This window comes from Mesoplodon densirostris, chromosome 20, assembly GCF_025265405.1.
Source record: "Mesoplodon densirostris isolate mMesDen1 chromosome 20, mMesDen1 primary haplotype, whole genome shotgun sequence".
In the NCBI taxonomy this organism is placed as follows: Eukaryota; Metazoa; Chordata; class Mammalia; order Artiodactyla; family Ziphiidae; genus Mesoplodon; species Mesoplodon densirostris.
The window spans coordinates 34,281,854-34,309,673 of NC_082680.1; the positions used below are offsets into that span (position 1 = coordinate 34,281,854).

Genomic DNA, 27,820 nt, shown 5'->3' on the forward strand with positions numbered 1-27,820 from the left:
ATTATGTTAGGTAGCCAAATTAATTCTTTGGTTCCTTTGACTTTTGCAGTTTTATATTCTATGATCCTCATGTTTTTGTAAAGGCATACTCTAACTTAGATAAAAGCATTATAACATCTATAGGAAATATTTCCCACTGTGACCTAAGTTCTTCTCTAACAATTTTAAGCTGTTTTACTAAGTTAAAGAAAAAAGCCCATGCTTTTGGATTGTATACTTTTTTCTTTCATTGCCTTTTAACAATAAATTTATAGCTTTTAAACTACGGAGGAAATTAAAGTCCCCTGAATTATTAAGGAAGAGAAAACTGTTAAAAGCCTAAAAAGTATAAAATATGAAAAATGTTTTTTTAAAAAGTGTAAAAAGGTGTAAACAAATGCCAATATAGAATATTTCCCAGTTCATTTTGTTAAGCCCACGTTACTACCCAAACCAGAGATAGCACAAGACAACTACAGACCAATATTGTTTATGAATATAGGTGCAAAAATACTAGAAAGCTGAATCTAGCAACTTATAAAAAAGGATTATGCACTATGACCAAGTGGCATTTATTCCAGGAATGCAAGGTTGGTTCAGTATCTAAAAGTCAGTTAATGTAATGCACTGTTACTAGATTAAAAGACAAAACCCACATGGAAATCTCAACTGACAGAGAAAAAACATTTGACAAAACTTGGCACCGTTTCATGATAGAAACACTTGACAAACTGGGAGTAGAAGGGATCTTCCTTATCCTGATATATAGGGCGTTTGTGAAAAACCCACAGCTAACATCATACTTAATGGTAAAAGACTGAAAGCTTTCTCTTAAGATCCAGAACAAGACAAGGATGTCTATCCCTTACCACTTCCAGTCAACATTGTACTAGAGGGTCTGGCCAGTTAGGCAAGTTAGGCAAGAAAAAGAAATAAAAGGCATCCAGATTAGAAAGAAAAAAAGTAAAACTATCTCTGTTCGCAGACAACATGATCTTGTATATAGGAAATCCTAAGGAATCCACAAAAAAGCTATTAGAACTAAATAGTAAGTTCAGCAACCAGTTGTATTTCTATATATGCTAGCAGTGAATAATCTGAAAATGAAAAAATTTATGCGTATTATAGTATCAAAAAGAAAATACTTAGGGGAGTAAGGTTAACAAAAGTAATGTAAAACTTGTACATTTAAAACAAAAACATGTTAAAAGAAATTAAAGAAAAATAAATAAATGGAAAGGCATCCTATAGTCATGGATCAAAAGACTTAATAGGAATATTGTTAAGATGCAGCGCTCTACAGATTCATCCCAGCCTCTATGAACATTTCAGCTGTCTGGCAAGCTGATCCTGAAATTCATATGGAAAATGCCAGGGTCCCAGAGTAGCCAAAACAACCTGGAAAAGGAAGGACAAAGTAGGAGGACTCACACTTCCTGATGTTACTTCTGCAAAGCTACAGTAATCAAGGTGGTGGTATACTTGCTGCCAGCTCAAAGGAGTAGAATTCAGAGTACAGGCATAAACCTTTATGTTTATGGCCAGTTGATTTTCTACGAAGGTATTAATGCAGTTCAGTGGGGGAAATAATAATTCTTTTCAACAGTAGTGCTGGGACAGTGGATATCCACATGCAACAGAATGATGTTGGAGCTCCACTTTACCCCATATACAAGAGTTAACTCAAAATGGATCAAAGGTCTACATGTAATAGCTAACACTGTAAAACTCTTAAAAAAAACAGGAATAAATGTTTGTGACCTTGGATTAGACAATAATTTGTTGCATATGACACCAAAGACACAAGCAACAAAATAAAAAAATAGATAAGTTGGATTTTACCAAAATTTTTAAAAATTGTGCTTCAAAAAAACACCATCAACTAAGGGAAGAGACAACCCACAGAATGGGAGAAAATGTTTGCAAAGTATATATATGATAAGGAACTTCTGAACAGAATATACAAAGGACTCTTACAACTCAATAATAAAAAGACAAGTAACCCAATTATAAAATGGGCAAAGAATTTGAATGGATATGTCTCTGAAGAAGACATACAAATGGCCAACAAGCATGTGACAAGATGCTCAATATCATTAATCACTACCACAGTGATTAATGATATTGAGCAAAATCAGAACCACAGTGGGATAGCATTTCACATCTACTAAGACAGCTATAATAAAAAATATGGGCAGGACTAGCACCCTCAGACTTTGCTGGTAGGAATGTAAAATGGTGTAGTTGCTTTGGAAAACTGGCAGTTTCTCCAAACATTAAACAGAGAGAGTTACCATGTGACCCAGAATCCACTCATAGATATATACCCAAGAGAACTGAAAATAAATGTAGGCACAAAAACTTGTACACAAATGTTCATTATTTATAATAGCTAAAATGTGGAAATAACACAAATGTCCACAGCAGACGAATGGAAAGAAACTGGTATATCCATACAATGGAATATTATTTGTCAATAAAAAGAAAAGAAGTTCTGATACATGGTACAGTGTGGATAAGCCTTGAAAGCATTGTGCTAGGTGGAAAAAAAGACAAAAAATGCCATATATTGTGTGATTCTATTGATATGAAATAGAACACGTGAATCCATAGAGACAGAAGGTAGGTTGGTAGTTACCAGGGGCTGAGGAATGGTGGCTAATGGGTTGGATATAGGTTTTCTGGTGGTGGTAGGAGGTGATGAAAATGTTCTTGAATTAGGTTGCGGTGATGGTCACACAATTTTGTGAATATATTAAAGACAACTGAATCTTAAAAGTCCTATCACAGTCTTTATTGAAAAACTTAAAATGTCAGTGTGCCACAGGAAGAGGAATCTTTATTGCTTTTTACTGTCTTCTTTTTCAAAATCAGGGTTTAAAAGTTGCTTCCTCCTCAGATTTCAAGCAAGCCACATCCTCTTCTGTCTTGTGAAGGTATTATCAATACTACAGTCACAGAGAAGTGCTTCTTGGATTCCATCAATATTGATTCAAATTTAATTTAAAAAATATATTTCAAATTATTTCAAAAATGAAATATGAAACTGAATACACTCTTAGATGTATTATTATTTATCAGATTTTCCACACTGTGGGATACTATACATTAACTTATGTTTCCAAGTTACCTCATTTTGTACATGCCTTGGAATCAAGTCTTTCATGTCATTTCATTGTATATATTCAGACAGTCATCAAACATTTCACTGAATAGGAAGGTGGTAGCTGGCAGTGCTTTAAAAGCAATAACAAAAACAACAGGTGTCCTCTGTCAGAAAGTTGTCCAAGTGAGAATCCTACATTTCCAGGGTAGATGAGGATATTCTCGATACAAAGTAACCAAAACCAAGTTCTGAAGGAAATTGGATCCTGGGGTGATAGGACTGTAACTGTTATCCATAAATCCTCAATTTAAAATTCTGTTTACCAGAATGTCTTCATTTTTCTCATTGACTGCCATTTTAATAAGAAAAGGATGTAAATTTGATCCTACCTAGTAAATATATGCTAATTGTTTTTACTGCTTCATGTATTGGAGTTCTGCATACGATACCATTTAAATTTTATGCAATTGGGATCCCAGAGATCTTTCTTAACGTATTAAGTTTCCTATTCCATTTTGACTTCAGTCTCATTCCCCAGGGATGTTCTAAAAGCATTCCCCCCCCACCCCCGCCCCACTGAAATCCAACAGTGAAGGGGAAACTTCCAGCCAAAAGAATAGTTACTGACTTTAAAGAGATCGTATCTTTTTTTCTGAGGCTTCCATCTCAGAGATTGCACTGCACAGATATTGTTGGCTGGATCATAAGACTATTTGTTGTTGTGCCCAGTATAAATACTTTAGTTGCTATTTCATGAGTGGTATTTGGAAAATGATACATATCCTTATTTTCATCTGTTCTTGCATATGCAGCAACCGAGTTGCCTGTGTGGGACTTCATCAGAAGCAGGGTTGAATAGAGCGTGTGTCATTAGATTGTCTCTGTCTGTGCCGAAACCTTTGTGGGTACTCTCGTGTAAGCTGAGTGGAAGGGACCACTGGCAGGGTTATGAGAAGCAAGTGTTGCAGGGGTGGGGGCAGGAGACGGTGAAAGGATCACATAAGGATGACTGAGTGCCTAATGCGTGTGGAGATTTATTAGCACACATTGGAATCTGTTGTTCAGAACAAGTCATGTGTCCATTCTATTCTCTTTCTAGGTGATCATGGAGGAAGCACTTTACTCCCCACGAATGTCACAAATGAATTTCCAGAATATGGGACCATGGAGGAAAGTGGAGAAGGCCTAAGAGCCTCTCTCGAGTTTGATGCCGAGTCTCTGCCTTGCTGCCCTCAGGCGCAGCAGAGGGTCCAGTCTCTTGCTGGCCATCCCTCTGGGCTTCTCAGTGTTACTGGAGGACCGAAAGATGTCAGAGAGGTCCCCTCTCAGAGTCATCTCAAGGAACAGAGTTTACAACCCATTGACTCTTTGATTTCAGCCCTGAAAGCCACAGAAGCCAGAATAGTTTCAGGAACACTGCAGGCTACAAAGGTACTGGATGGAGATGCGGTTTCTACTTTTTTAGTTCAGCAGGTGGAACAAGAGCCAGACACTGCCAGTCATAAAACACAGAGAGCCAACACACTGTTCCCTGCTGGCCGAGAAAAGTCACGCGATATACCTCTTTCAGCTGAAGTTACGACTGAGGAAAGTTTTTATTTGAGCATCCAGGAGGACCTGACTGCACTATTAACTGGAGAAACTCAAGCAGAGCTTTTCCTAAGAGCTAATAATGGGAGAAAGGGGGCTGTCCATGTGCAGGGGCCAGCTTGTCCAGCATCCTCCGTGGGGAGCCCCGTGACCCACAGCTCAGTGGGCAGTGCTGGTTTATTGAGAGAGAGGAGACCTGATCAGGGGAGAGAGCACGCAGAGCAGTGTGGTCGAGGCAGCTCCTCCGGACGCCCAGGCCAGGTCAAACATGTGGAATTTCAAGGGGTGGAAATATTGTGGACAGGAGGGGAGAAAAGAGAGACATGGCAACCTGTGGATTTTCCGACATCATTGGAAAGGACAACCCCTCCTGAAAGCAAGGAGTTTTCTAAAGTGCCAGGCCATCTCGTCTCATCTGCTGGTTTGTGCGATTCAGCTGGTTTAACTGAGAGTGTTTGGGATGACACCCGGAGAGCTCCTTCAGAGAGGCTGGCCACTGGCTCAGGGCCATTTCTGCCTGAGCCTCTTCTTGAGAGTGGAGAGGATGAAGTCTTCCTAAGGGAAAACAAGGAACATCTTGGGACGAAACCTGAATTGGAGAGAGACAGGGAAAGGTGAGCTCACATAGTATCCTGCTGTCTGTGATGCCAGTGAGAACTCGATTCACAATATCCTGGGTCCTTGTTTACCACAGAATGGAAGAGAAGTGACTGTAAGCTATGTTGCTTCTAAGGTTCCGAGATGTTAAAGTGGTCTTGTTATCAAGTTGTCCATATGGGGAGACTGTGAACTCTAGGTGAATCCATTTCTGATGTTTCATTGTATTTGACAGGTTGCAGCTTCTCCAACATCAAGGTAACTAAATACCCCACGATTATCTTTAACAGTGTGGAAAGGTTTGAACTCTTTTTGACGTATCCTATAGTCATTAAATCTTAACTCAGGCATTTCTTCTGGGTGCAGCACCGTTGCCTGCATACAGCCTTATACATGTAGGAACACAGAGGCTCTGGTTTGGGCTGGCTCAATTTTCTAGGTTGAAAGAGGAGATCAGGAGGTCAGAATTCAGTTCTTCCATGGCACTCACATGGGTCTCCCTTCTCACAAGCAGCATGTTTTGATTACAGCCCTGATGAGTAAACTTGGCATCATATGGTATTTCCTGGTCTTTCCCTACATTTCTGGCATCCATACCAGCTGAGAGACTGGAAAAATGGAAGCCATACCCATCTGTCTTCACTTCCTTTGCTTGTAGTCTGACTGTAGAGTGTTCCTCTTGGCAAAGTCATTTCAAATGTGTGCCGTCTCGTCAGTCCTCCACCTGTGGTAGTTCACATGGGAAAACATCTGTGTCAAGCCTGAAGGGTTTTGTTTGTTTGTTTGGTGTAAGGAGATGCCGTTCTCTCCACAGTTAACTAACAGATCCACGGAGAGATGCTCCTTTAGGACGGCTGTCAGGACTCCTCTCCCTCCTGTCCCCATCCCCCCTACACAGAAAATCTCCAGACTCCCCTCAGAAGGAGCCCTGATATGTGGCACGTGGCTCGGTAATTATATTCCCACTGGGCTGTGCCCTTCTGTGCTTGTGCAGATTATTCATTCATTCCTCCTTTCCTCCCGCCCTCCTTCCCTTCCTGTCCTTCCACAAATGGTTTTCAGTTGTCTGCTCTGTTCTTGATACGGCTGGAGATGCTGGGCATAAAGGAATGTTCAAAATAGACATGGCCCTGAGAATTCCCTGGCGGTCCAGTGGTTAGGACTCTGTGCGTCCACTGCAGGGGGCATGGGTTCCATTTTTGGTTGGGAAACTAAGATCATGCAAGCTGTGCGGTGAGGGCAAAAAAAAAAACAGTGGAAAATAGACATGGCCTGAGGTCACTACCTCGTGGAGTTTACTTCTGAAGATCAACACATTAATAATGATGGGACCTCCAATTGTGCTGGGTTCCGTAAAGGAGAAGGGAGACATACTAGAAAGAATAGTTTTGTTTTTTTTTTAAAGTTTTTTTTGATGTGGACCATTTTTAATGTCTTTATTGAGTTTGTTACAATATTGCTTCTGCTTCACCTTTTGGCCCCTTGGCCCCGAGGCGAGGCACGTGGGATCCCAGCTGCCCAGCCAGGGTTCAGACCCTCACCCCCGCATTGGAAGGTGAAGTCCCAACCACTGGACCTCCAGGGAGGTCCCTAGAAAGAATAGTCTGAATGCAGGAGAGAGGCTGATTCGGTTGATGGCTTGGGGAAGGCCTTTCTGTGGAAGTGATAGTTACGCTGAGACTTCAGGGATGAGTACGGGTTTGCCCAGCAGAGAATGGGGAGGAGGATATTCCAGGCAGAGGGAACCACCTGGGCAAAGGAGGACAGCTGTCGCTAATGGAGCGTGCTTCCTGTACGCTGCGAAGCAGGAGCCTCCAGGTGCCTTTTAAGATGTGACCTTCCGCCCGCCCTCCTCCCCGTGTGGCTGGAGCCTGGGGCCCGGGGGAAGGTGGGAAGTAGGTGAGCAGAGGTAGGGAGGGGCCTCATCCTGAGCTTCCTGTTTGACTGCAAGTGCCCTGAGGAGCCATTTAGAGGTAGAACCCAGAATAGTACTTGGTGTGGGGTAGGCCTTCAGTAATTTAAAAACAGAGACAACTGAACTGTTGAATGTGAATCCTGGTAATACCTAGAAATGAGGGTTACCTACCAGGCAGTTTTATTCCTATTTCTGTTTTGTTCCTGAGGCTCAGCTAGTAATTGGCACATCCAGATTCAGCTCCATGTTTTTCTGTCTCTTGTCTTCTTTCTCTTACTGAGTTTTAAAATTTTATTTAGTTATTCTAATGTTCATTTTTAATATTTGAAGAACATGCTGCATATTAATTAATTAACGCCCCACGTATATTAACTTGTACGTTTTTTCTAGGTTGTCACTGTTTTGGTTAGCCTTGTAGTAAACACGTTTGTTGGCTCCTTTTTTTTTTAAAGGTCGTTTACTGGCTGGCTGTTTCTGGACCTGAACTCTCTCTGCAGTGCTGTCTTATTGTCACCAAGGGACAGCCCTTGGATTATAGAATATTTATCTTCTTGAGGGCATTTGGTCTTATTTAAATCAGAAAATATTAATAGACCGATGAAAGTTTAGTGTATTTTTAGTCCATTAAGTTTACACAATATATTTATCTTCTAACAGGTCATTTACCTGTTAATGACCTCTTTCTGTTAAAATTAAGGATGATAGTAGCTGTTAATTTGGATTTGTGGAGTTTAGTTGGCTAGATGAAAATTTAATATTTTAACATTTTATTCAAATACTCGTTGGACCTGATTCACATATTAGGAACTAGTTCAAAACTATTAAATTATGTAGAGGGTAGCATAGCATACGTATGCTAAAGAGTTTTTTCAGCCTGAATAGGTTTCTACGATATCTTCCTTCCCAAATGTATTGACATAAGCCCACTGAATACAAGTGTTAGCGCTATAGAATGTTCCCTTTTTTCTATGGTTGGAGGGGGAAAAAATAACCTAATATTGAGATTCGTCCGTTTTATGTGCTTTCCAGGACTCTTGAGCAAGAGGAGCACTTGCAGGCCAGAGATGATGATGTCCTTGGGTCCGGCTGTGCAGAGGATTCCACTGATGTGTACAGCTCCCAGTTTGAAACCATTTTGGACAACACGTCTTTATACTACAGTGCTGAGTCCTTGGAGACTTTATGTTCAGAGCCTGATAGCTATTTTAGCTTTGAAGTGCCCCTCACTCCAATGATACAACAGCGCATTAAAGAAGGCGGTCAGTTCCTGGAGAGGACATCAATGGGAGGACAGCAGGACGTCCTGAGCATCTCCGCAGATGGTGGAATAGTGATGGGCTATTCTGATGGGATCACCAATGGGCTGAGTGGCTCCAGTAACTCCACCTATGCGAAAGGCACCCCAGAGATTGCTTTCTGGGGAAGGTACTGGTCCCATTCTCTTAATTTTGTGCTGGTGGTTTTTGTAGCAGTTTTTCTTTGGGAAATCTGAGTGTGGAACATATTTGAAAAGCATTTGGCTGGTTTCTGTGGATATAAGTGAATGATGTGAGTGAAAAGTAATTTGGGTTTTGGGGGCAGGTAGAGTACAATTTAGTGGTTTGCCAAATTGGCAACCTGTGGACATTCTATTTGGCAGTATTTCTTGTATTACCATATGTAAATTGGATCCTGAACAAATACTTGTGGGTGATGAGTATGTATTAGTTCCCATGATGCAGCTTTGGTAGCAGTGGCCTGGTGCTGGGAAAAGGACACTGGGAGATCTTGGCCTTCATTCTGCCACTGGCATTGGTTGATTACTTGGGGCACGTTGTTTGATTAGGCCAGACAATCCTTGATTGTAAGTTGAGGGTGTTGGATTAGATGGTCACTCTAATCTCTTTTGGCCGTTTGCTCTGTGAGGTCCCATTCTGCTGGGAAGTCTTTGTGTTCCTGAGATGGTGGGGGAGGATTTAATTATATGGGTGCTTGGTAGAGCTGATCCCTTGGTTAACGCCATAAATACTTATTTTCTCTCTCTCCTTTAGGATTTAAGTCTCCCTAGAACACAAAATCACAAATTATGTAGGTTTTATGTGCTGTACCTGTCATTTAGTGATTCCCTGTCTCTTTGTGGATTATCCAGCGTTTCATCTCTTGTCATTCATCGTTCTAGGGTCATTTACCTGTCCTTCAGCATCTCCATAAGTGGGCAGAGAATGCTAAACTTCTTAATCATTTTATGAATTTAGTATTAATATGTTTTTCCTGAATTAAAATGTGTCAATTCACATGTTTGGGGAGGTGCAGGGGCGGTTAAATGGGGATAAACTATTTTAAAGTTGTATGAAGAAATGTCAGTGGTTGTTTTCTTTTAAAAGTCAGTATACATATTACAGATTTCTTTTTTTTAAATATATAAATTTATTTATTTATTTTTGGCTGCGTTGGGTCTTCGTTGCTGAGTGTGGGTTTTCTCTAGTTGTGGCGAGCGGGGGCTACTCTTTGTTGTGGTGCACGTTCTTCTCATTGTGGTGGCCTCTCCTGTTGCGGAGCACGGGCTCTAGGCACGTGGGCTTCAGTAGTTGGGGCTCGCAGGCTCTAGAGCCGCGAGCTCAGTAGTCGTGGCACACGGGCTTAGTTGCTCTGCGGCATGTGGGATCTTCCCAGACCAGGGCTCGAACCCATGTCCCCTGCATTGGCAGGCGGATTCTTAACCACTGCACCACCAGGGAAGTCCCCATATTACAAATTTCTAATAAGCCTTTTTTTATGATCAGTCTGTTCTATGTTAAGTGTTTCCTATAAGCAGTTTATAGGTTTATAGTTCATTGGATGAGCACATTTAAGACTGGCACATGGTAACGTTGCAGCTATGCATTTCCATGTGAAATAGACCATGGATGTTGGTTGTCCTCTTGGATCACACAACTCTCAGAAGCAGAAGACCTTGGTCTGAATTTCTTGGACAAGCCACTTATTCTTTCTGAAACCCCCTTTGTTTATTTGCATAGCGGGCTTAATGATACTTAGTATGCTGTGTGGCCATGAGATTTAAAGAGTTAATATAGATTAAAGCACCTAGCACAGTACCTGGTACCAAGTAGAAGCTGCAGCAAATGTGTGAATCAGAACTGGCTGATAAACCCGCATTTATACCCGATCTCTAAGAGGTGGTGTCCCTGAGGGAAGGGGGGCATCCCTGAGAAGGGGGTGTTTCTAGAAGGGGCCAGAGAGAGGGGTGTCTCTGAGGGGACATCCTTGAGAGGGGGGTGTCCCTGGGTGGATGGTGCTACTTTAGTTGTTTAGTTTCACCATCACCTCGGGTAACTGTAAGTTGTGGTAAAATGCAGATAATTTCATTGAAATTCCAATCCAACTTTCTGGAGTGAGTCGAAGTTGTTGGGGACCTGAGGTGTTTTTGGCTGAGAGGCTTTGCTGCAGAAGCCACAGGAAAGGTAAGTAAGTAAAGACAAGAGGTAAACTCAGCAAGTCAGAACAGGAAGGTGAAAGGTTTATCAGAGGTGTGGTTTGCAGACTCAGAATAGGAAGCAGCCATCATTGGGGCCAGCATGAGTGCCAATCATTAGTAGGGCAGAGCTGGGTAGTTAAGGGAGAGTACTGGGGTAGGTTATAGTATTTTAGCATCTCAGATGTGGACAGTGGTATACTTCAGGCCAACTTGAGATAAGGTTTCAGCTGTGTTACCTGCATTGTCAAACCTTGAGATCTTGCCCAGCCATGAGACCGAATTCCAGTACTGAATGAGAAGCATGTTAGAGATGGGCTCTGGCACTGTCCACATGATTCCTGACCGGTGGTCATTCACCCTTCTTTGAGCACTGCTAGTGATGTGGACAGACCAGCTTGGCAAGGGCACACCATTTGTGTTCTTGGACTTGGCATAAGATAATAAGCAGTTACATGTGGAGGAGGTTTTTTGTTTGGTGATTCACGGTTAAAAATTAGGATGGGCTCAATCATTCTAAGAAACTTTAAGGAATCTGGAATAATTTTCATATTTTTCTCTACCTTCTCTGCCTTCTTGGTGCTTTGGAGAAGTTGTAGCACCAGAGGAATCGTGGGGTGAAGAATAATGATATTTTCCAGCTTAAAGGGGGCCTTAGATAACCCTGTTTTACAGTAAAGAATCTGAGTCCCAGTTGGGTGGGATAGAATTACCTGGTGACAGATCTTGCACCAGAATTCAAATTGTGTGACTCCTAGACCAGGTACATTGACTGTTCTAGGCTGCCTGGTTTCATATCTGTATTCTTTCTTTTGATCTAATTTCTCTCATGCCATATATTTATGGAGCCATAAGTCTGAGTTGGTAATTGTAGAGCTGGTGGTTGTTGCTATTGGTGGTGTATGTGTTCAATTTTAGAAAAAATTTTCCAAATTGTTATCTAAAAAAAAAAAAAGGGTTCTGAAGAACCTAGGGGCAGGAGAGGAATACAGATGCAGACGTAGAGAATGGACTTGAGGGCACGGGGAGGGGGAAGGGTAAGCTGGGACGAAGTGTGAGTGGTGTGGACATATATACACTACCAAGTGTAAAACAGATAGCTAGTGGGAAGCAGCCGCATAGCACAGGGAGATCAGCTTGGTGCTTTGTGACCACCTAGAGGGGTGGGATAGGGAGGGTGGGAGGGAGACGCAAGAGGGAAGAGATATGGGATATATGTATACGTATAGCTGATTCACTTTGTTATAAAGCAGCAACTAACACACCATCATAAAGCAATTATACTCCAGTAAAGATAGATGTTAAAAAAAAAAGAAAAAAAATTCCCAAATTGTTAATAAACCTGTCTCCATAAATTTTTTTAATGTAATCAATGATCAGGCTTTTAAAAATTTCTTCTGCATTAAAACATCCCTCTGCAGAGGTAAGGAGTAGATAGAGGTACTGAGTCTGTTAAGGAAGTCCGGACTAGGACGCTGACTGCACAACTATCACCCCGATTGACTCCCTTCTGTTAGGCACTCAAGGCCAAAGTGTTAGGCTTCAAGGAGAAAAAATTCATTTATTAATAAATGTTGTGATAAAACAACACAGCAAAAGTGATAAATAAAACAAGTGCACGTGCTTAGCATTCCACCTCTACTCACTGGTCTCTCGTGTTTCCTTGGTAGTGGACTGGGGGGTCTGACTGTGTTGGATAAAGTGAACTCTGAGGAAAGCACAAAGGGAAGGGAATGATAAGACTAATCTGTGCTGATAATGCTGCTTTGATTCTAGCTGGACTTGAACCAAGAAAATTAAGCCCATTCCTATTGAGGTACTGCTTTTGATGTATAAAGTGTTAGACAGTATTATAAGATTACTTTAGGTTGTCTCTAAACACCATCTTATGTCCTATGCATCATATGTATTCCATAGGTTTTCTTTCTTTAGTAAAGACATGGTGCTTAATTCGCATAATAAGCTAAGAGAAAGGAACATTCATGTTCTGATTTTCCAGATAAGGAAACTGAGGTCCAGAGCAGTTGAGTTACTTGCTCAAAGTCACACAAATGGTAAGTGCCCCACCCAGGATTTGAACCCAGGCAGTCAGGCTCCAGAGACCATTTATTTTTTTTTTTTTATTTTTATTTATTTATTTATTTTTTTGCGGTATGCGGGCCTCTCACTGTTGTGGCCTCCCCCGTTGCGGAGCACAGGCTCCGGACGCGCAGGCTCAGCGGCCATGGCTCACGGGCCCAGCCGCTCCGCGGCACATGGGATCCTCCCAGACTGGGGCACGAACCCGTATCCCCTGCATCGGCAGGCGGACTCTCAACCACTTGCGCCACCAGGGAGGCCCGAGACCATTTATTTTTGATCTCAAAACAAAAAATATTTTTGCTTGACATTGCCTAGGTTTATTTTTAAATACTTTTCTATATCAGTATATGCTTTTACACCCTTAAAGATTATTTTAGTGGCGGTATCTGACAGTGATTTCTTTTGAACACAGGATGACACTGTTCTCAATTGTGTTGCTTCCTGTAAGAAAGGTGGAGTGGTTGGGGAGGATGATGAGGACCTGTGGCACTTCAACACACCTTAGTTCCCTCTCAGGAGCACCTCCCAGGCCTGGATTTAGCCAGGCTTTGTGGCCAGAGCGGGACTGAGCTCCGCTTAAGTCAAAGAAGAAAATACTTCAAATCTGTAATATTCTAGAATAGGGTTGGAAAGGACGTTTGTAGAGAGTATGTGTGCTGACTTTGTCTTTTAAAGGGTTATGTACCTTTGCAGTATCAAATAGATCGCTATTATAAGCTGAAAACACCTCTTAAGATCCTGGAATCAATTTGGCAGGAATAGTTAAATTCTCCCAGGTGCTGTGAACACTGATGTTGACCAGAGAGCCGCATGCCGATCCGGAAATAGCTCACCCTGTGAATGTACCACGATAGTTTAATGAAGGAGCACCGAGTAGCATCCCCTCCCTTGGTGGTCCAGCTGCAGACCACTCAGGCTAGCTAGCGGGTTCAGTGGTGCTGTGTGGAACCCAGTCACGTGGCTCCAAGATTAGAAAGGATCAGCAGAGACTTACAGACACCCAGGGCCAATGGGTTCCTTTGTGTCTGGGTGCTTCTCCCTCTCCGGCCCATCAGCAGAAGACTGCAGCTCCAGTCAGTAAGTCCTGACCTGAAGCCTGCAGGGCACAAATGTGGTCACTGTGACCATTAGCAGGGCTGAACATTGTTTATTTCTGTGGAGCTTGGGTTTGGACAGATGGGAAAAGGGACAGCAAATACAGCCACGTGGCAGGAGTTTCTCTTTTGATTCTCTGAACTACACACAACTGCCTTTTAAGATTACATTTTTGGTGTAACAGATACGTATACTCCACGACTCGGCTTCCCAGTCTTTCTTTCGGAGAGCGCTCAGGATCCCGAGGAGCCCCGCAGAGCGGGTGGATCACGTCTGTGTGCAGCTCGTACGCCTGGCCTGGGGAGCGCTCTGCTCAGTTGGGTCCACTCCAGCTGCTAGTTGCGCGTTTTCTGCCTTCTCCCCTTTCTCAAATGAAGTGCAGACATTGGAAGTATCTTTTTTCTTCCTGTGTTTCTTTTTCTTTAGTGTCTTTCTGTCTAGGAAAAGTCACATGAAACGAGATTAGTACTTAGAGAAATTTGTTGAAGTGCGATTTCAAATATATTTTGACATCCCAACTTAAAACCTGCAGGTATTTAATTAAGTAATTAACTAATTATTATTTTTGGCCGTACCATGCAATTTGTGGTGTCTTTGTTCCCCAACCAGGGATTGAATCTGGGCCCCAGCAGTGAGAGTGCCGAGTCCTAACCACTGGACCGCCAGGGAATTCCCTGCACGTATTTTGGTATAATGTAAAATATTAAAATCATGTGACATTAGTTAAGCTGGTGACAGGAAAAGACCTTGATCTTGTGAACTTGTTTTGGGGGATCTGACTGACCTCCTGTGTCCTCCAGGTGGGGAGCTCCTGCCTCTCAGGTTCATTCCTGCTGCTCTCGTGATCTCTTCAGGCCTTTTCTCTCATGTTTTAAAACTTGTTCTGTAGAAGATAGGTTTTCATTTTTCTCGTTCTAGCTTCCTGAAGCAGTTGTGATGATGATTTTTTTTTTCTTAAGTGCAAAGGAGCCCCTGCTCATTCCTGAGAGCAGGGGCTCTCCTAGCTTCAGAGCCGGTCATATCTGGGTTCAGATCCTGCCTCAGGTACTTACTGGGGGTGTGATCTTGAGTAAGTTACAGAAAATCTGGGAACCTTTCCAAGTGTAAAATGGAATGAATAACACCTATTCAAAAGCAAATGAGATTAAGTGAAAAAAAATCAAGAATAGAAAATCACGTGGTTTCACCATGCCTAGCATGTAGTAGGAGATAACTGTAAAATAATGGTAATACGAACAACAGTGGTAACCTGGAGAAGAGTTTTATGCCAGCCCACCACCTGCTCAGGCCCTGGGTCAGCCTCTGAGCTGTCTGAAACACCTGGCACTGGACGTCTTGAATAAAATTCAGTGTACGGTGGTGGGGTGGCATAAATATGGGCATTTGGGATCAGAAGACAGGAGGTCAGATCATCCTCTCTACTGGCTGCTTGGTCCTGGTAGGTTATTTCACTTCTAGGAAGCTCCCATTCCTTACTGGTAAAATGGAAATAACCTTATCACCCAGTTTACAGTTCTGTTGTAAGAATTTGCTAAGTTCTAGTTTGTGGATATTCATTTTTATCATGAGTTTTGCAGTAGTCTGAGTAATAGTCTAAGGAATATAAGAAAATAAATAAGAAAAAGCCCGATAAAGAAGGAAAGACGCAAGGATTTGGTTAGTGTTTGAATCTAGGACATGGGGGCTGCATCAAAGTGATTGTGAGATTTCCAGTGTGGATGACTTACCAAGTCAGGAAACAATCAGCGGGAGTTGGGGGGAGCAGCAGGGTTTGTAGGCGGGCACCTCCCAGGGGGGTCTGTTTACACAGATTGGATTTGAGGAGAGGGAGGACCCTTCATATGCAGAGACTCGAGTCACCATTTGGAGGGGAGGCTTGCGGTGAGCTCTGGGAGGGTGAGGAGCGGGTGAGGCCGGGCTGGAGAGAGGTGCACACGGGAGCCCTTGGGTGCTGCCCGTGCGGCTTTCTGATGCCACCTGGGTAGGGCGTAGGCCTCTGACGGGAGTTCCCAGGCGGCTCTTCGGTGCTCGCCTTCAGTCCCCAGCAGTGTCTGATCGTCAGGGAGCCAGTGTGGCTGTCCTCTCAGGCAGGCCTGGCCCTGGCCTGGGGGTTTGGCCTCTCCCTCTTTGCTGGGGTCTCTTGTATAAGTCGGTGATGACTTCAGGAAGTGGTCCTGGATTTGAAACAGGGTTTCCCAGAAGCATTCTAATTATGTAGTTTAAACCTTAAGACATACAAAGTAGTGCCCTGGATGTTGGTGTGAAGAGTGCTGTGGGGTGCTGGCTAAGTGAGTGATCTTTCATCCAAGACTATATGGCAAGACCTCAAATGATAGAGGACGTTGGAGTTACATGTCATTACAAGGAGAATCATAGCTCTAAATAAAAAGTGGATTGGCGGTTATTTTAACTGGTCAGGGTGATGCAGCAATCTTTCTATTCATATATCAGTGCCATATTTAACTTTTAAAGGAAGCAATAACGTTTTCTCTCAGCAGAGGTCACTTAACACAAGACTTGCAACATTGGATGAGAAACGTTATCCATTGATCCGCTGGGGAAGAAAAAAGACAGAGACCTTCTCCAAATAAAGTTCTCTGAAAGTCTTTTACATAGAAGTACCAATTTATCAGAGCCCCAAATGGGTATGTTTCCAGTGCTTTAATCTTGTTTCTCTTTTTCTCCCCTGCGTCTTAGATGCTTTCTGTAAACTGTATTAAATTGGCACAAGCTCCTAGCAGAGCCCTGCTATTCAGTACTGTAGGGCCATGGTGCCAGGCGAGTTGAACATAATCTTTCTCATGCATGCTAATGAGGATTAATGTAAACTCCATCTAAACCATCTAGCGTCTAAATGTTAGAGAAATGCCTTGACAGCATCTCATGCCCTTGTGCTTGGGCCTCCGTCCCCAGGCACTTTTCTCTGAAGCTGGAATTAGGAGGCATTCTCCACGCTTTGCCACCACAGATTACGACTCTGCTGGTCGAGGGTGGTACCCAGGCAGTGACAGCTTCAGAAGCTTTTCCTGGAAAGATGCTCATGGTCAGCCTAAGTTGTCAGCCTCTCATTTTTGAGCTTGTTAGAAATGTGTAATGCAGGCCTCACCCCTGACCTTCTCAGCCAAAATGTGTATTTTAACAAATTCCCAGGTGATTCATGAGTACTTTAAAGTTTGAGAAGCACCGGAAACTGCTAAAGGCGGAATACAAAGCTGAGTAAGACAGTCCCTGTTCTCAGGGGGTGGGGGGCTGGCGGCCAGGCCTGTTATATGTCACTGTGCTACTGGCAGGGAGAAATTTCTTAACAGAGGTTCATAAAAGTGAGTGGCCCTGGCTGTGAACTTTGAAATGATTTCTTGTGTCACCTTTGGTGTAGTGACCACAGGGTGCCCATCACTGCTCTAGAAATATCGAGGTTGACCCATTTTCCTGCTAGGAAACTATGGTTTCTTAGTGAAGAGTGTGGGTTAAGTCAGACTGCTTTGGCTCATATTTTGTGAATTATCTCTACTAAACCTCAGCTTACTTATCTGGGAAAAGGGATAGTAATTTACTGTCACTTGGTGATTACTCAAAATATGTTGGCTCTTATTATCAGTAATAACACTGCTTGAACTATTCTCTTTAAAACTTCCTCAAAGTCACCTGCTGTGAGTGTACCATGGTCAGATCAACTTAGGATGTTGTTTATCTGTAATAATAATTCTAAGAGCCTTAGATTACTTGAAGGTGAGGAGTTTTAATGATAGTTTATTTTCTTCATAATTACATAGCAGCTGCACCTCGACACAAAGGTAACATTTTCTAGTCAGGAGTAGTAATATGAAATCTTTAGTACAGAGAAATTAAGAGGTATTGAATAATTATTATTGTGAAACAAAATTATAAATGTGCATTATTCACACTCCATTCACTTAGCAGCTATTTTAGGGTTCATCGTATAATATTATACTTAGGTCTGAGCCTGTCCCTCCTATTAGGCAGTGAACTTCACAAGTGTTTAGATTTAAGACTCAGAGAACCTCTGTTACAGAGTCCAGCACATGCTGGGTGCCCAGTTTTTGTTGAATGAGGAACTCAGTTAGCAGCTGCTCTATACTAGGTACTAGATGTCTCCCAAAGAGGGGGCAGCTAACTTCACAGATCACTCTGGAACAGGGCCTAGTGGGTGGGGCACTAAGGTTCCGAGGCCGGGACTACGCCAGCCTGGGCTTTGGAGGACCCGGTGGGCGTGTGGACATGGTTGTGGGCCGGGGGAGACTTTCCAGGTGGAGGCAGAGTTAGGAACAGCTGCTTGGACTGGGGGCTTGAGAGTGGGGGGTTGAGGGTTTATTAATCTCTTTGCCTCCTGTTGTGTTAATTTTCTAGATTGAGGCCACTGAATCCACTTGAAAGGCAGTCATCATGCAGTTGACTTTTACGACTTCTGCAGGTCCTAGACACACCCAGAAGTGTAAAAGTCAATAAACACCTTCCATCCCTCCAGCCAATTTGAGAAATAAAATGTTGCAGTCAGTGCCTCTGTGGTCCCATCTCTCTTGTTCTCTTCCTAAAGGTCACCATGACCTGTGGGCGTGTATTGTGCCTATATAGGTGTGAACCCATAAACAATATATGGTATTCTTTCACATGTTTCTGAACTTATTATGTAAGTGCTATCTTGTTTCCTTTTGTAACTCACTTATTTGCTCAACATTTGGAATTCATTCTTACTGATTCATAAAGCCCTAGTGTATTAATTATTTGCTGAATAATATTCATTGAGTGAATATACACTGTAACGAATTTTCCCATTTGCCTAGTTACGAACATTTTGGCTGTCTTGTATTTTTGTTATTTTAAATGGCATGGCAGTGAACATTCTAATTAGTGGCTTCTTGTTCACATGTGGAGAGTTTCTCTAGGCTAAGTATATATTTAGGAATAAAATTGCTGGACAGTAAGTTATAATCATTTTCTGGGTGAACCAAGGCATTCTTGAAAGGGCATATTACATTTTCTTTGAGAGTATGGAATTTTATCTACTTCTGTTTATAAAGTAATTTTTAGTTATTTTACCTCCTGATCCTTATAATTCCTGAATCCCAACAAAAATAGCAGGAGCTTAAAGAGAAAGCATGGGAAAAAAATGAAGCGAAACCAGTCTCCTTTCCCTTCAGGAGCTCTGATGTGGACTCTGTTATCCATTAGTTAGGCCTGGTGCACGTCCATTCCGTGTCCGTCCCCCCCACCCCCCCAAGTCCTGTAGGTCCCAGTTTCTCACATGCCTTGGTGGCAGTTGTTGCCTGTGTCTGACAGCTGTGAGTGTTGCCTGTCCACTTCTGGCCGTCTAAAGCAGGGTGTGAACAAAAGGCCAAATGAGTCTTTTCATTTAAGGATAGCAGAGAAACAGAAACAAAACTAGAAAATAGGAAAACACAAATCACATAAAATTAGGTGTGAATTTAACACAGGTGAATTTTATATAATATAAATGAATCAGATCTGTTTATTGCCTATTTCAGCCATTCCCTTATAGCCAGAATGTGTGTGCTGTAGGAAATGATGGTCTTTAAAAATAGGACCTCAAAAACTGTAGTGCTACTTAAGAAAAACAATGCTGAGATTAGCACTTTTTTTCTTCTTTTTCAAATGATGTTGGACAAACTCTCTTTCTCACAAAAGCAGCAACCACTCCAGATAAGCTAGCACAGTTGTCCTTTCTCCCTGTGGTCAGCTGGCCTCCTGGCTTCTAAAGAGTTAAGCTGGAGGTTTATGAGGTCATGTGTGGCTTCCCAGGATCTGAACTTCTGAAACTCTCTTGGAGGGGGGCTGCCTGCTGAGAGGGGAGGCGGGGCAAGGGGAAGTACTCCTTCAGCTCCTTCAAGTTCTTACCCCGCAGCCCTGAGGGAACAGTGGCGTTCTGGGAGAATGTCGCTGCCGAGTCAGGGTGCAGCAGCCTGCGCTCCCAAAGGAAGCAGCTGTAGAAATGCATTGAAAGAGCCCTCGCCGATGATGAAGTTCTGCTAAACAGATGGGACCAGAGGATGTTCTTTGTATTCGTGACAAAATTACGGGCAGGCTGTTTGCTGACAAAGGTAACTGGAATTGACTTTATGTTCTTTGTCTGGTCCCAGACAGTGCTGGATTATGTGTGATTGTACTTACAGAAAATTCCTTGGATTTTAAACTTTTATTTCAAGTGAAAAACATTGTAAGAAAGTCTTAGAAGAAACAGGAAAATGATAATTCCTGTATATTGTTTTCTAAACAAGGGTGTCCGAAGTGCGGAGGGTGTATTTGTACGGGGCTGTGATGTTTGGGCAGTGAGATGCTCCCTTGATGGAGCTGTGCTGCCCTTTGAGGCCAGCAGGTGTTGCTCAGCGCTCCTGCACCCAGGGCGGTGCCAGCTGCCTTCTGCTAAACTTCAGGCGTCGGGAGGTCACCAGCCTGAGCTTTGTCATTTCAGTGGAGTCCGTTCTGACTGCTGCGCAAGGCTCCCACTCTTATTTTGGTGTATCACTGCTCTAAAGGGAAGTTGGCTGTGCTGTTAGTGTAGAGACATGATCTGTCTTAGAATTTGGCGTTGGTTTTGAAACTTCAAAGACTAGTCAGTTATCTAAAGAAAAAAGGTAAAGGGAGTTTTTATCTGGAGCTGAGGGAACGAGCTCCACAGTTCTCTCTGGGAAGGTCTCTCTTCACGTTCAGGCCAGGGCATATGCTGGGCAGCTCTAGGGTCAGGTGGTGGAGAAGGACCAGAGCCAGTGCGTTGATATTACTTCCATTCTTGAGGTGCTTGGAGTTAAAAGGTTCATGGACACCCCAAGGCCGGTGAGAACCCCAGGGCCTGGATGTCTGGGGTAGTCAGCTGAGTGTAATTGGTGTGTTGGTGAGTATGTATGAGCCTGGACTGAGGAGTCATAGTCTCAGCAGTTTAAGTTTTACCTCCGTTTCTTTACCGATTGACCTCTAGTGAGTTACTTTACTACCCTTACCCGCAGTCTCTTCACACGTGAAGTAGGAACGGTGACTGGAGCAAACACGGGGTGGCGGTTGTGAGGGTTAACAGAGGTGCAGTGCGTGGGCGAGTTCAGCAGCCGTTCTCCTGCCTTAGTCAGAGCTCAGCAAGTGTGAATAAAGCACGGCTATTACTGTGTTTAAGTCGTTCTCCCTTACATCAGGCGTGAGAGGGCCTGGGCCTGTAGACTGGTGGTCACAAACATGGACTTGTGGGTACGCTCACACAGTAAACGCGTCAGGGCTTCTTTGTGCCAGGGTTCCAGGCGGTACCTCCTCAGCGCCTGTGGCCCCTTGCCCCGTCCTGCCCCCCTCCCCCAGTCATCTCTCAGATGGAGCCTTTGTGGAAGGCTCCACAGAGGGAGGGAGGAAGATGGGTAGATTGGTACACAACCATCAACACTGTGAAAACGTCTTTATGCTCAAGTCCTTTCAGTGAAGGTTAGTTTCATCGTCTTTGAACGGGGAGAACAGCGCTGTGCGCTCACGTGCCGCACAGGGGCCACGTAGCCCACACTGGGAGTGCAGTGGAAATGTTGTCGGGACCTGGCCGCTTCTTCTGGTTCTTCCTGTAGGTGCAGGTCATGCTCTGCCTGCAGTGGTGGCCGCTCTTACCGGGTTTTTCTATGTTCACAGGTTGGCCCGTTTTGTCTTCATGCTCCAGGAGTTAGTGGCTGGGCGAAGCTCCTTAGCTCCTGTTTCCTGGACTATAGCTTGTGGGTGATGTCTTTTTTCCGTGGTTATTGAGGACATTAAATGAGATAAAATATGTGAAAATGCCTAACAATTTGTTTGCTCCTTTAAGAATTGCTCTATTTTTTTTCCATTACTATGAGGGGAAAAATCATACAATTTGTAAATGAGTCTCTTTTCCCCTGTTTTGCTTTTATAAAGGTTTCATGTCTAGATTAGTGTTTCTAAAGCTTTTGTTTAATTTAAGATAGTTTAAATAGTCAGTTTCTGTTTGCCTGCATGACTTTCCAGTGCAGCTAATCCTTATAGCTTTTAAATTTAATTTTGAACTAGTTTTCAAAAATACAAAAGGAATATGTGCCAATGGTAACAACTCAAACTGAAGTCCCTGTGGTTCCACTTTGCCGAAGGGACCTCCTGATGGTTCCTAGGGTGTCCTTGCAAGGCATGGTCCGTGCGGCTCTTTGGGGACCAATTTTAAACTGCCTTACAGTGTGAAAGCACAAATGATGGGAAGTTCTTTCGGAGTTGCCAGCCCCCTGAAGCGTGGTTCCTCCCTACAGCTCTACCGCACAGCGCTGGAGTGTTCAGCAGCCCCTTGGAGGGCGCCCGCCTGCACAGCTGGGCTGTGTCAGCAGAGCTGAGTGCCTTCGACAGGGCCAGCTGCAGCCACACCGTGGTTCCTGCCATCAGGCCAGAGTTCCTGCAGGAGAGTGAGCCATGGGCCTCTCTCAGCAGACGCCAGGGCTGACCCTGCTCTGAAACTGCCCAGTCCTGACATGCTAGGGGGGCAGAGGCTGTGTTGGGTTCCAGCAGGGATATTAGTGATTATGTAGCTGGCCTGAGGGTGTGGTTCAGTCATCCCACTGGCGTACGGTTGTGTTTGGCTTCTTGTCATTAGTAACGTTGGGTTGAGGGAGCGTCAGAGAGGTGTGCTGAGTGTGGGCTTGGAAGATACGGGCTCAGCTGCCAGCCCGGCTGCTTACCAGCTGTGAGCCGGGGCAGGGCTTCTTTGGTCCTCAGTTTCTTTACTTGGAAAATGGGACCACTGTGAGGTGTGACGTAAAATACTGCACGTGACAGTGCCAGGTGGACTGCGAAGTGCTCTGTGGAGTCTTTAAGTCCCTTCAGTGTTTGGTGTCCTTGACCTTACCCAACCTCCTTGTGAGTATCGTGTGTCCCATCTGCTCCTGAGTGGTCCCGGCATGCCTTCAGCCTGTCTTCAGAAGCAGGGCAGGCAACAGAGTTTCTGCTCTCAGAATGTTCTTCAACAAGCCACTCCCTTTTGTTGATTCAGCTGGTCCTCTGTGGAGGCCCTGCTTTTCAGCCAGGGAGACACTGGGGACTGAGGCCCAGAGCACCTCCGTTGGCCCAGCTCTGCTACTGATCCTGAGACCCAGTCACTTCCTCTCTTGATCCCTCCATGTCCTCATCTTTAAGACATTCGTATTTGACGTGGAAATGGTGATTCTCTTCCTTTTTTTGTCTTTCCTCAACCTTGCTGTATCCATCATCTTACTGAACAATTTTTGCTTCCGCTTTTAAACAACTTGGGACAGTTATCTTCAAAAAGATAAGACAAGTGAGTAATGAGGCTGTGAACAGCAAGTTGAGGAATGCTGTGTTGACTTTTGAGCCCTAAATGTGGAAAGGGTGACGGGGTGTTCAGGGTAAGTAGCAAATTGTCCTGCCCATAAGCCACTGACCTTGACATTGGTTTGTTTTGTATTCATCCAGAACTGGTCACCTTTGATTAGGGCTTCTCTGTCTCAGACCTGTTGTTGTGGGAGCTGTGAGAACCTGAAGGGGAAGAGAAGAAGGATGCCCTGGCAGCTGAAATGGAGATGCCACCAGGAGAAGAAATGGAGAATGGATTTCTTGGAGCTGGAGACAGTGATCCCTTTGGGGCAGGGAGGGCCTTTGGCCAGGCTGTGTGTGCGAGATGTTTGCGGTGCTGTGGTTTGGTTCTCAGTGCTGTTCATCCATCCTGGTTTCCTAAGTTCTTTGTCTACATCTTGTTGAATAGAGGAGCACATCTAGCAGGTGTGGACATTTTAGTCTGGCTTTCCCAGGACAAGACTACATTTCTGGGTGACAGAATGACAGGGAAACATTTGTATTTCTTCAGTGTTTTGCTGCTAAAAGATAAACAAAAAGACAGTTAAAAACTATCTCTGCAGCTTACAAATCAGAAGGCTCAGGACTGGCCCAGGTAGGGGGAAACAGTCACTGACTGCTGGAACTTGCATCTCTAGTGAGTCCCTTGGGGGACCCATCAGATGAGACAGCTGTTAGACACTCATGAGTTGTCCTTCTGGTTGAAATAGGTCACCTAGAGAATTCCAGCACTCCTGGCTTTTAAGGCAGGGGTTGGTAGGAGGAACACAGATTTGTCTGTGACTGGCTGAATGATCAGAGTGTGTGACTGTGTGTTACAGGAATTATCTCTGCTCTAGACCCTTCCAGTTGCAATGTGAGTGAAGATTCTGTTGCTCAAGACTTAACACTTCTTGCTAAATTCTAAAGGCTGGGGTCTCACCTACTGACCTACCATAAACTTTGTAACAAGCAGATCAATATCTATTTAAGTGCCAGGTGTTATAAGTGCTGCTTCAGGATTGGAGGTGGAGACACGGCCAACAGGTTTAGAAGGTAATGGAGAGTACCAAAAGTAATGGAAATAAAAACAAAAACAAAGAAAAGGGACCTAATGAAACTTAAAAGCTTTTGCAAGGCAAAGGAAAGTACAAACAAGACAAAAACACAACCCTCAGACTGGGAGAAAATATGTGCAAACGAATCAACGGACAAAGGATTAATCTCCAAAATATATAGACAGCTCATGCAGCTCAATATTAAAAAAAAAGACAACCCAATCAAAAAATGGGCAGAAGACCTAAATAGACATTTCTCCAAAGAAGACATACAGATGGCTAAGAAGCACATGAAAAGCTGCTCAACATCACTAATTATTAGAGAAATGCAAATCAAAACTACAGTGAGGTATCACCTCACACCAGTTAGAATGGGCATCATCAGAAAATCTACAAACAACAAATGCTGGAGAGGGTGGAGAGTGTGGAGAAAAGGGAACCCTCCTGCACTGTTGGTGGGAATGTAAATGGATACAGCCACTATGGAGAACAGTATGGAGGTTCCTTAAAAAACTAAAAATAGAATTAGCATATGACCCAGCAATCCCACTACTTGGCATATATCCAGAGAAAACCATAATTCAAAAAGACACATGCACCCCAATGTTCATTGCAGCACTATTTACAATAGCCAGGTCATAGAAGCAACCTAAATGCCCATCGACAGATGAATGCATAAAGAAGTTGTGGTACATATATACAATGGAATATTACTCAGCCATAAAAAGGAACGAAATTGGGTCATTTGTTGAGACATGGATGGATCTAGAGACTGTCATACAGAGTGAAGTAAGTCAGAAAGAGAAAACAAATATCGTATATTAACGCATGTATGTGGAACGTAGAAAAATGGTACAGATGAACCGGTTTGCAGGGCAGAAATTGAGACACAGATGTAGAGGACAAACATATGGACACCAAGGGGGGACAACCGCGGGGAGGTGGGGATGGTGGTGTGATGAGTTGGGCGATTGGGGTTGACATGTATACACTGATGTGTATAAAATTGATAACTAATAAGAACCTGCTGTATAAAAAAATAAATAAAATAAAATTCAAAAAAACCCAACAAACATATGTGCCCAATGGTAACTTTTACAGGTACAGAATCTAGTCCTGTGGCAGCCATGAAAAAAAGAAAAGACACATGCACCCCAATGTTCATTGCAGCACTATTTACATAGCCAGGTCACGGAAGCAACCTAAATGCCCATCGACAGATGAATGGATAAAGAAGATGTGGTACATATATACAATGGAATATTACTCAGCTATGAAAAGGAATGAAATTGGGTCATTTGTAGAGACGTGGATGGATGTGGAGACTGTCATACAGAGTGAGTGAAGTAAGTCAGAAAGAGAAAACAAATATCGTATATTAATGCATATATATGGAACCTAGAAAAATGGTACAGATGAACTGGTTTGCAGGGCAGAAATAGAGACACAGATATAGGGAACAAACGTATAGACACCAAGGGAGGGAAGCCATGGGGTGGTAGTGGTGGGATGAGTTGGGAGATTGGGATTGACATGTATACACTAATATGTATAAAATGGATGATTAATAAGAACCTGATGTATAAAAAATAAAATAAAATAAAATTCAAAAATCCAAAAAAAAAAAAAAAAGGTAATGGAGAGTGAACCTAAGGAAGAAGTTGGTATAAGGTGGATTTTGCCTTGAATTTTCTGGCATCTTGACCTTGAGAAGCTGGTGTGTCCCATCCTTGGCTGTGACTTTGAATTCACCATGGAAATTGCATAGCTGAGCATTTTCTGAAGTTTAAAAACGAGGGAACTCAAAAGTCTCCACCTGAAACACAGCCGAAGAATGTCGCTTGTCGCATTTAACGTAACGACAGACTGCCGAGTCCACGGCCCCACCTTCGCTGTGGGATTCTGTCATCCTGGGCTCCTCAGTTGGTAAGCAGTGTGGATTTCACAACCCATTCCTTGGAAAGTAACCTCTTCTTTTTAAAGGAGAAAAACATTTTTACTAACAAAATATTTTACTGGGAAATTTAGGTTGAACAAAACAGCAGATACCCACCACCACCACACACACACAGACACACACAGACACACACACACAGCTCAGGCAGCTTCGGTGCAGCGTGTGAAGTGTCATCTGGCCCTGCTTCTCCTCCTGGGGAGCTGCCCCTCCTGAGTCAGCCGAGCCCTTCCTGTGGCGCTGGGTCTTCTTGGGAGCCTGTGAGGTCTATCTGCAGGAGCTGGGCCGGGTGCCCAGGGTGGGCCTGCCCCGCCCAGGGTGTGGTAAGGATCCCGATCCACCCAGGGTTGGCCGGTGTACAAGTAATATTTATCTTGTGTTGCACTCAGTTTTATGAAAACAGCTGAGGATGGCAGTCTGCTGTAACTGTACACCAAGCTGGTTAAAAGTGTCATTATAAAGGAAGTAACAGGATTTAGAGATATTTTTTTCTCACAGTACTGTATGTATTACGTGACCAGTGGTTGTCCTTTCTGTGCTTGGATGCCATTCTTCTCACCTGTTTTCTGGATGGCGTTATTTTCTTTTCCTGCTTCCTTTCCCTCTGTCTTCAGGGCCGTTCCATCTTGCTGAGCCTCCACAGGCACAGATGGACAAGGCCTTTAAAGCTGCCGTGTTACCGTGGCCATTGCACACGTGAGGCCAGCCTGACTCTGATGAGCCCAGGGGTTGCCTCCTGACCCGTCTGTGCAGGGTGGGCCTCTGAGGTTGTCCCGTGTCTGCTGGTGATGCCGGGCGGCCGTAGGAAGAGCGTCGTGCTGGGAGTTGGGAGGCGCGGGCTCTGGCCCTAGTTCTGTTCACATCCAGATTCTTAACCTCCCTCCGAGGCCTGCCTTTACTCATCTGGGAAATGAGATTAGATTCAGCAATTCACGAAGTATATTCTCAACTCAAAAAGTTCATTATTTGGCTCTATGAAATCGTACTAATTCTGGCTCCTGAGATTAGCTCTTTGTGACCAGTTAGGATGTTCTACACAAGAACAGATTGAAAAGCAGCTAGGAGACCGGAATTGGAGCGGGTAGAAGAACTCCAGGGCTGAGCACTGCGTGTATCGCGGGCCGGCTGGGAGGCCGGAAAGCAGGCGCACGAGGGAGCAGGGTCCACTCTTCCCCGACTTTCTTGGGCGGCTTTGCACAGCCTGACTTTCTGCGTGTTCTTCCATGAAAGCAACGACCACTCGTTACCCTTCCTCAGTCTGAACTGCTTGGGAAGAAATACTTATTCTGAAACCCAAATGCCCCTCTTCTAGGAAGGCGAGTGCAGAGATGGTAGGAGACTCTAATTCTTCTTCTCTTGGCTGAAGTAAGGCACTAAAGGTTGCGTCTTTTCTGCCCCTTATCAGAGGGTCCTTGTTTCTCACATGAAGGCAGAAGTGTGGGCCCCAGTGGCTGAAATGAAACCAGGACGGAGGAGGTAAATGTCCACGTAGTCCACTGGAGTCTCAGTGACCAGTGCGTGTATGTTGCAGGCCTACACTTAGGGGACATATTCTCTCCCTTTGGAACTGAAGAAGCGTGGACGTGACCATCTGGAGCCTGGGCTTTCTTGTGCCTCACATTAGCTCTGTGACTCCGGGCATGTCCCTTACTCTTTTTTTTTTTTTTTTTCGCGGTACGTGGGCCTCTCACTGTTGTGGCCTCTCCCG

At 43.9% G+C, this 27,820-nt stretch overlaps 1 protein-coding gene across 6 annotated transcripts in view; it reads left to right on the plus strand.

Moving 5' to 3' along the window:
* PSD3 (pleckstrin and Sec7 domain containing 3) overlaps nucleotides 1-27,820 on the plus strand; it is a 567,622-nt gene that overhangs the window by 181,206 nt on the left and 358,596 nt on the right. For all 6 annotated transcript variants that reach the window (XM_060086127.1, XM_060086126.1, XM_060086131.1 and 3 more), the window contains 2 exons: nucleotides 4,185-5,289; nucleotides 8,217-8,612. In XM_060086127.1, coding sequence (XP_059942110.1) covers nucleotides 4,185-5,289; nucleotides 8,217-8,612 — 1,501 coding nt within the window. The remainder of the gene's footprint in view (nucleotides 1-4,184; nucleotides 5,290-8,216; nucleotides 8,613-27,820) is intronic.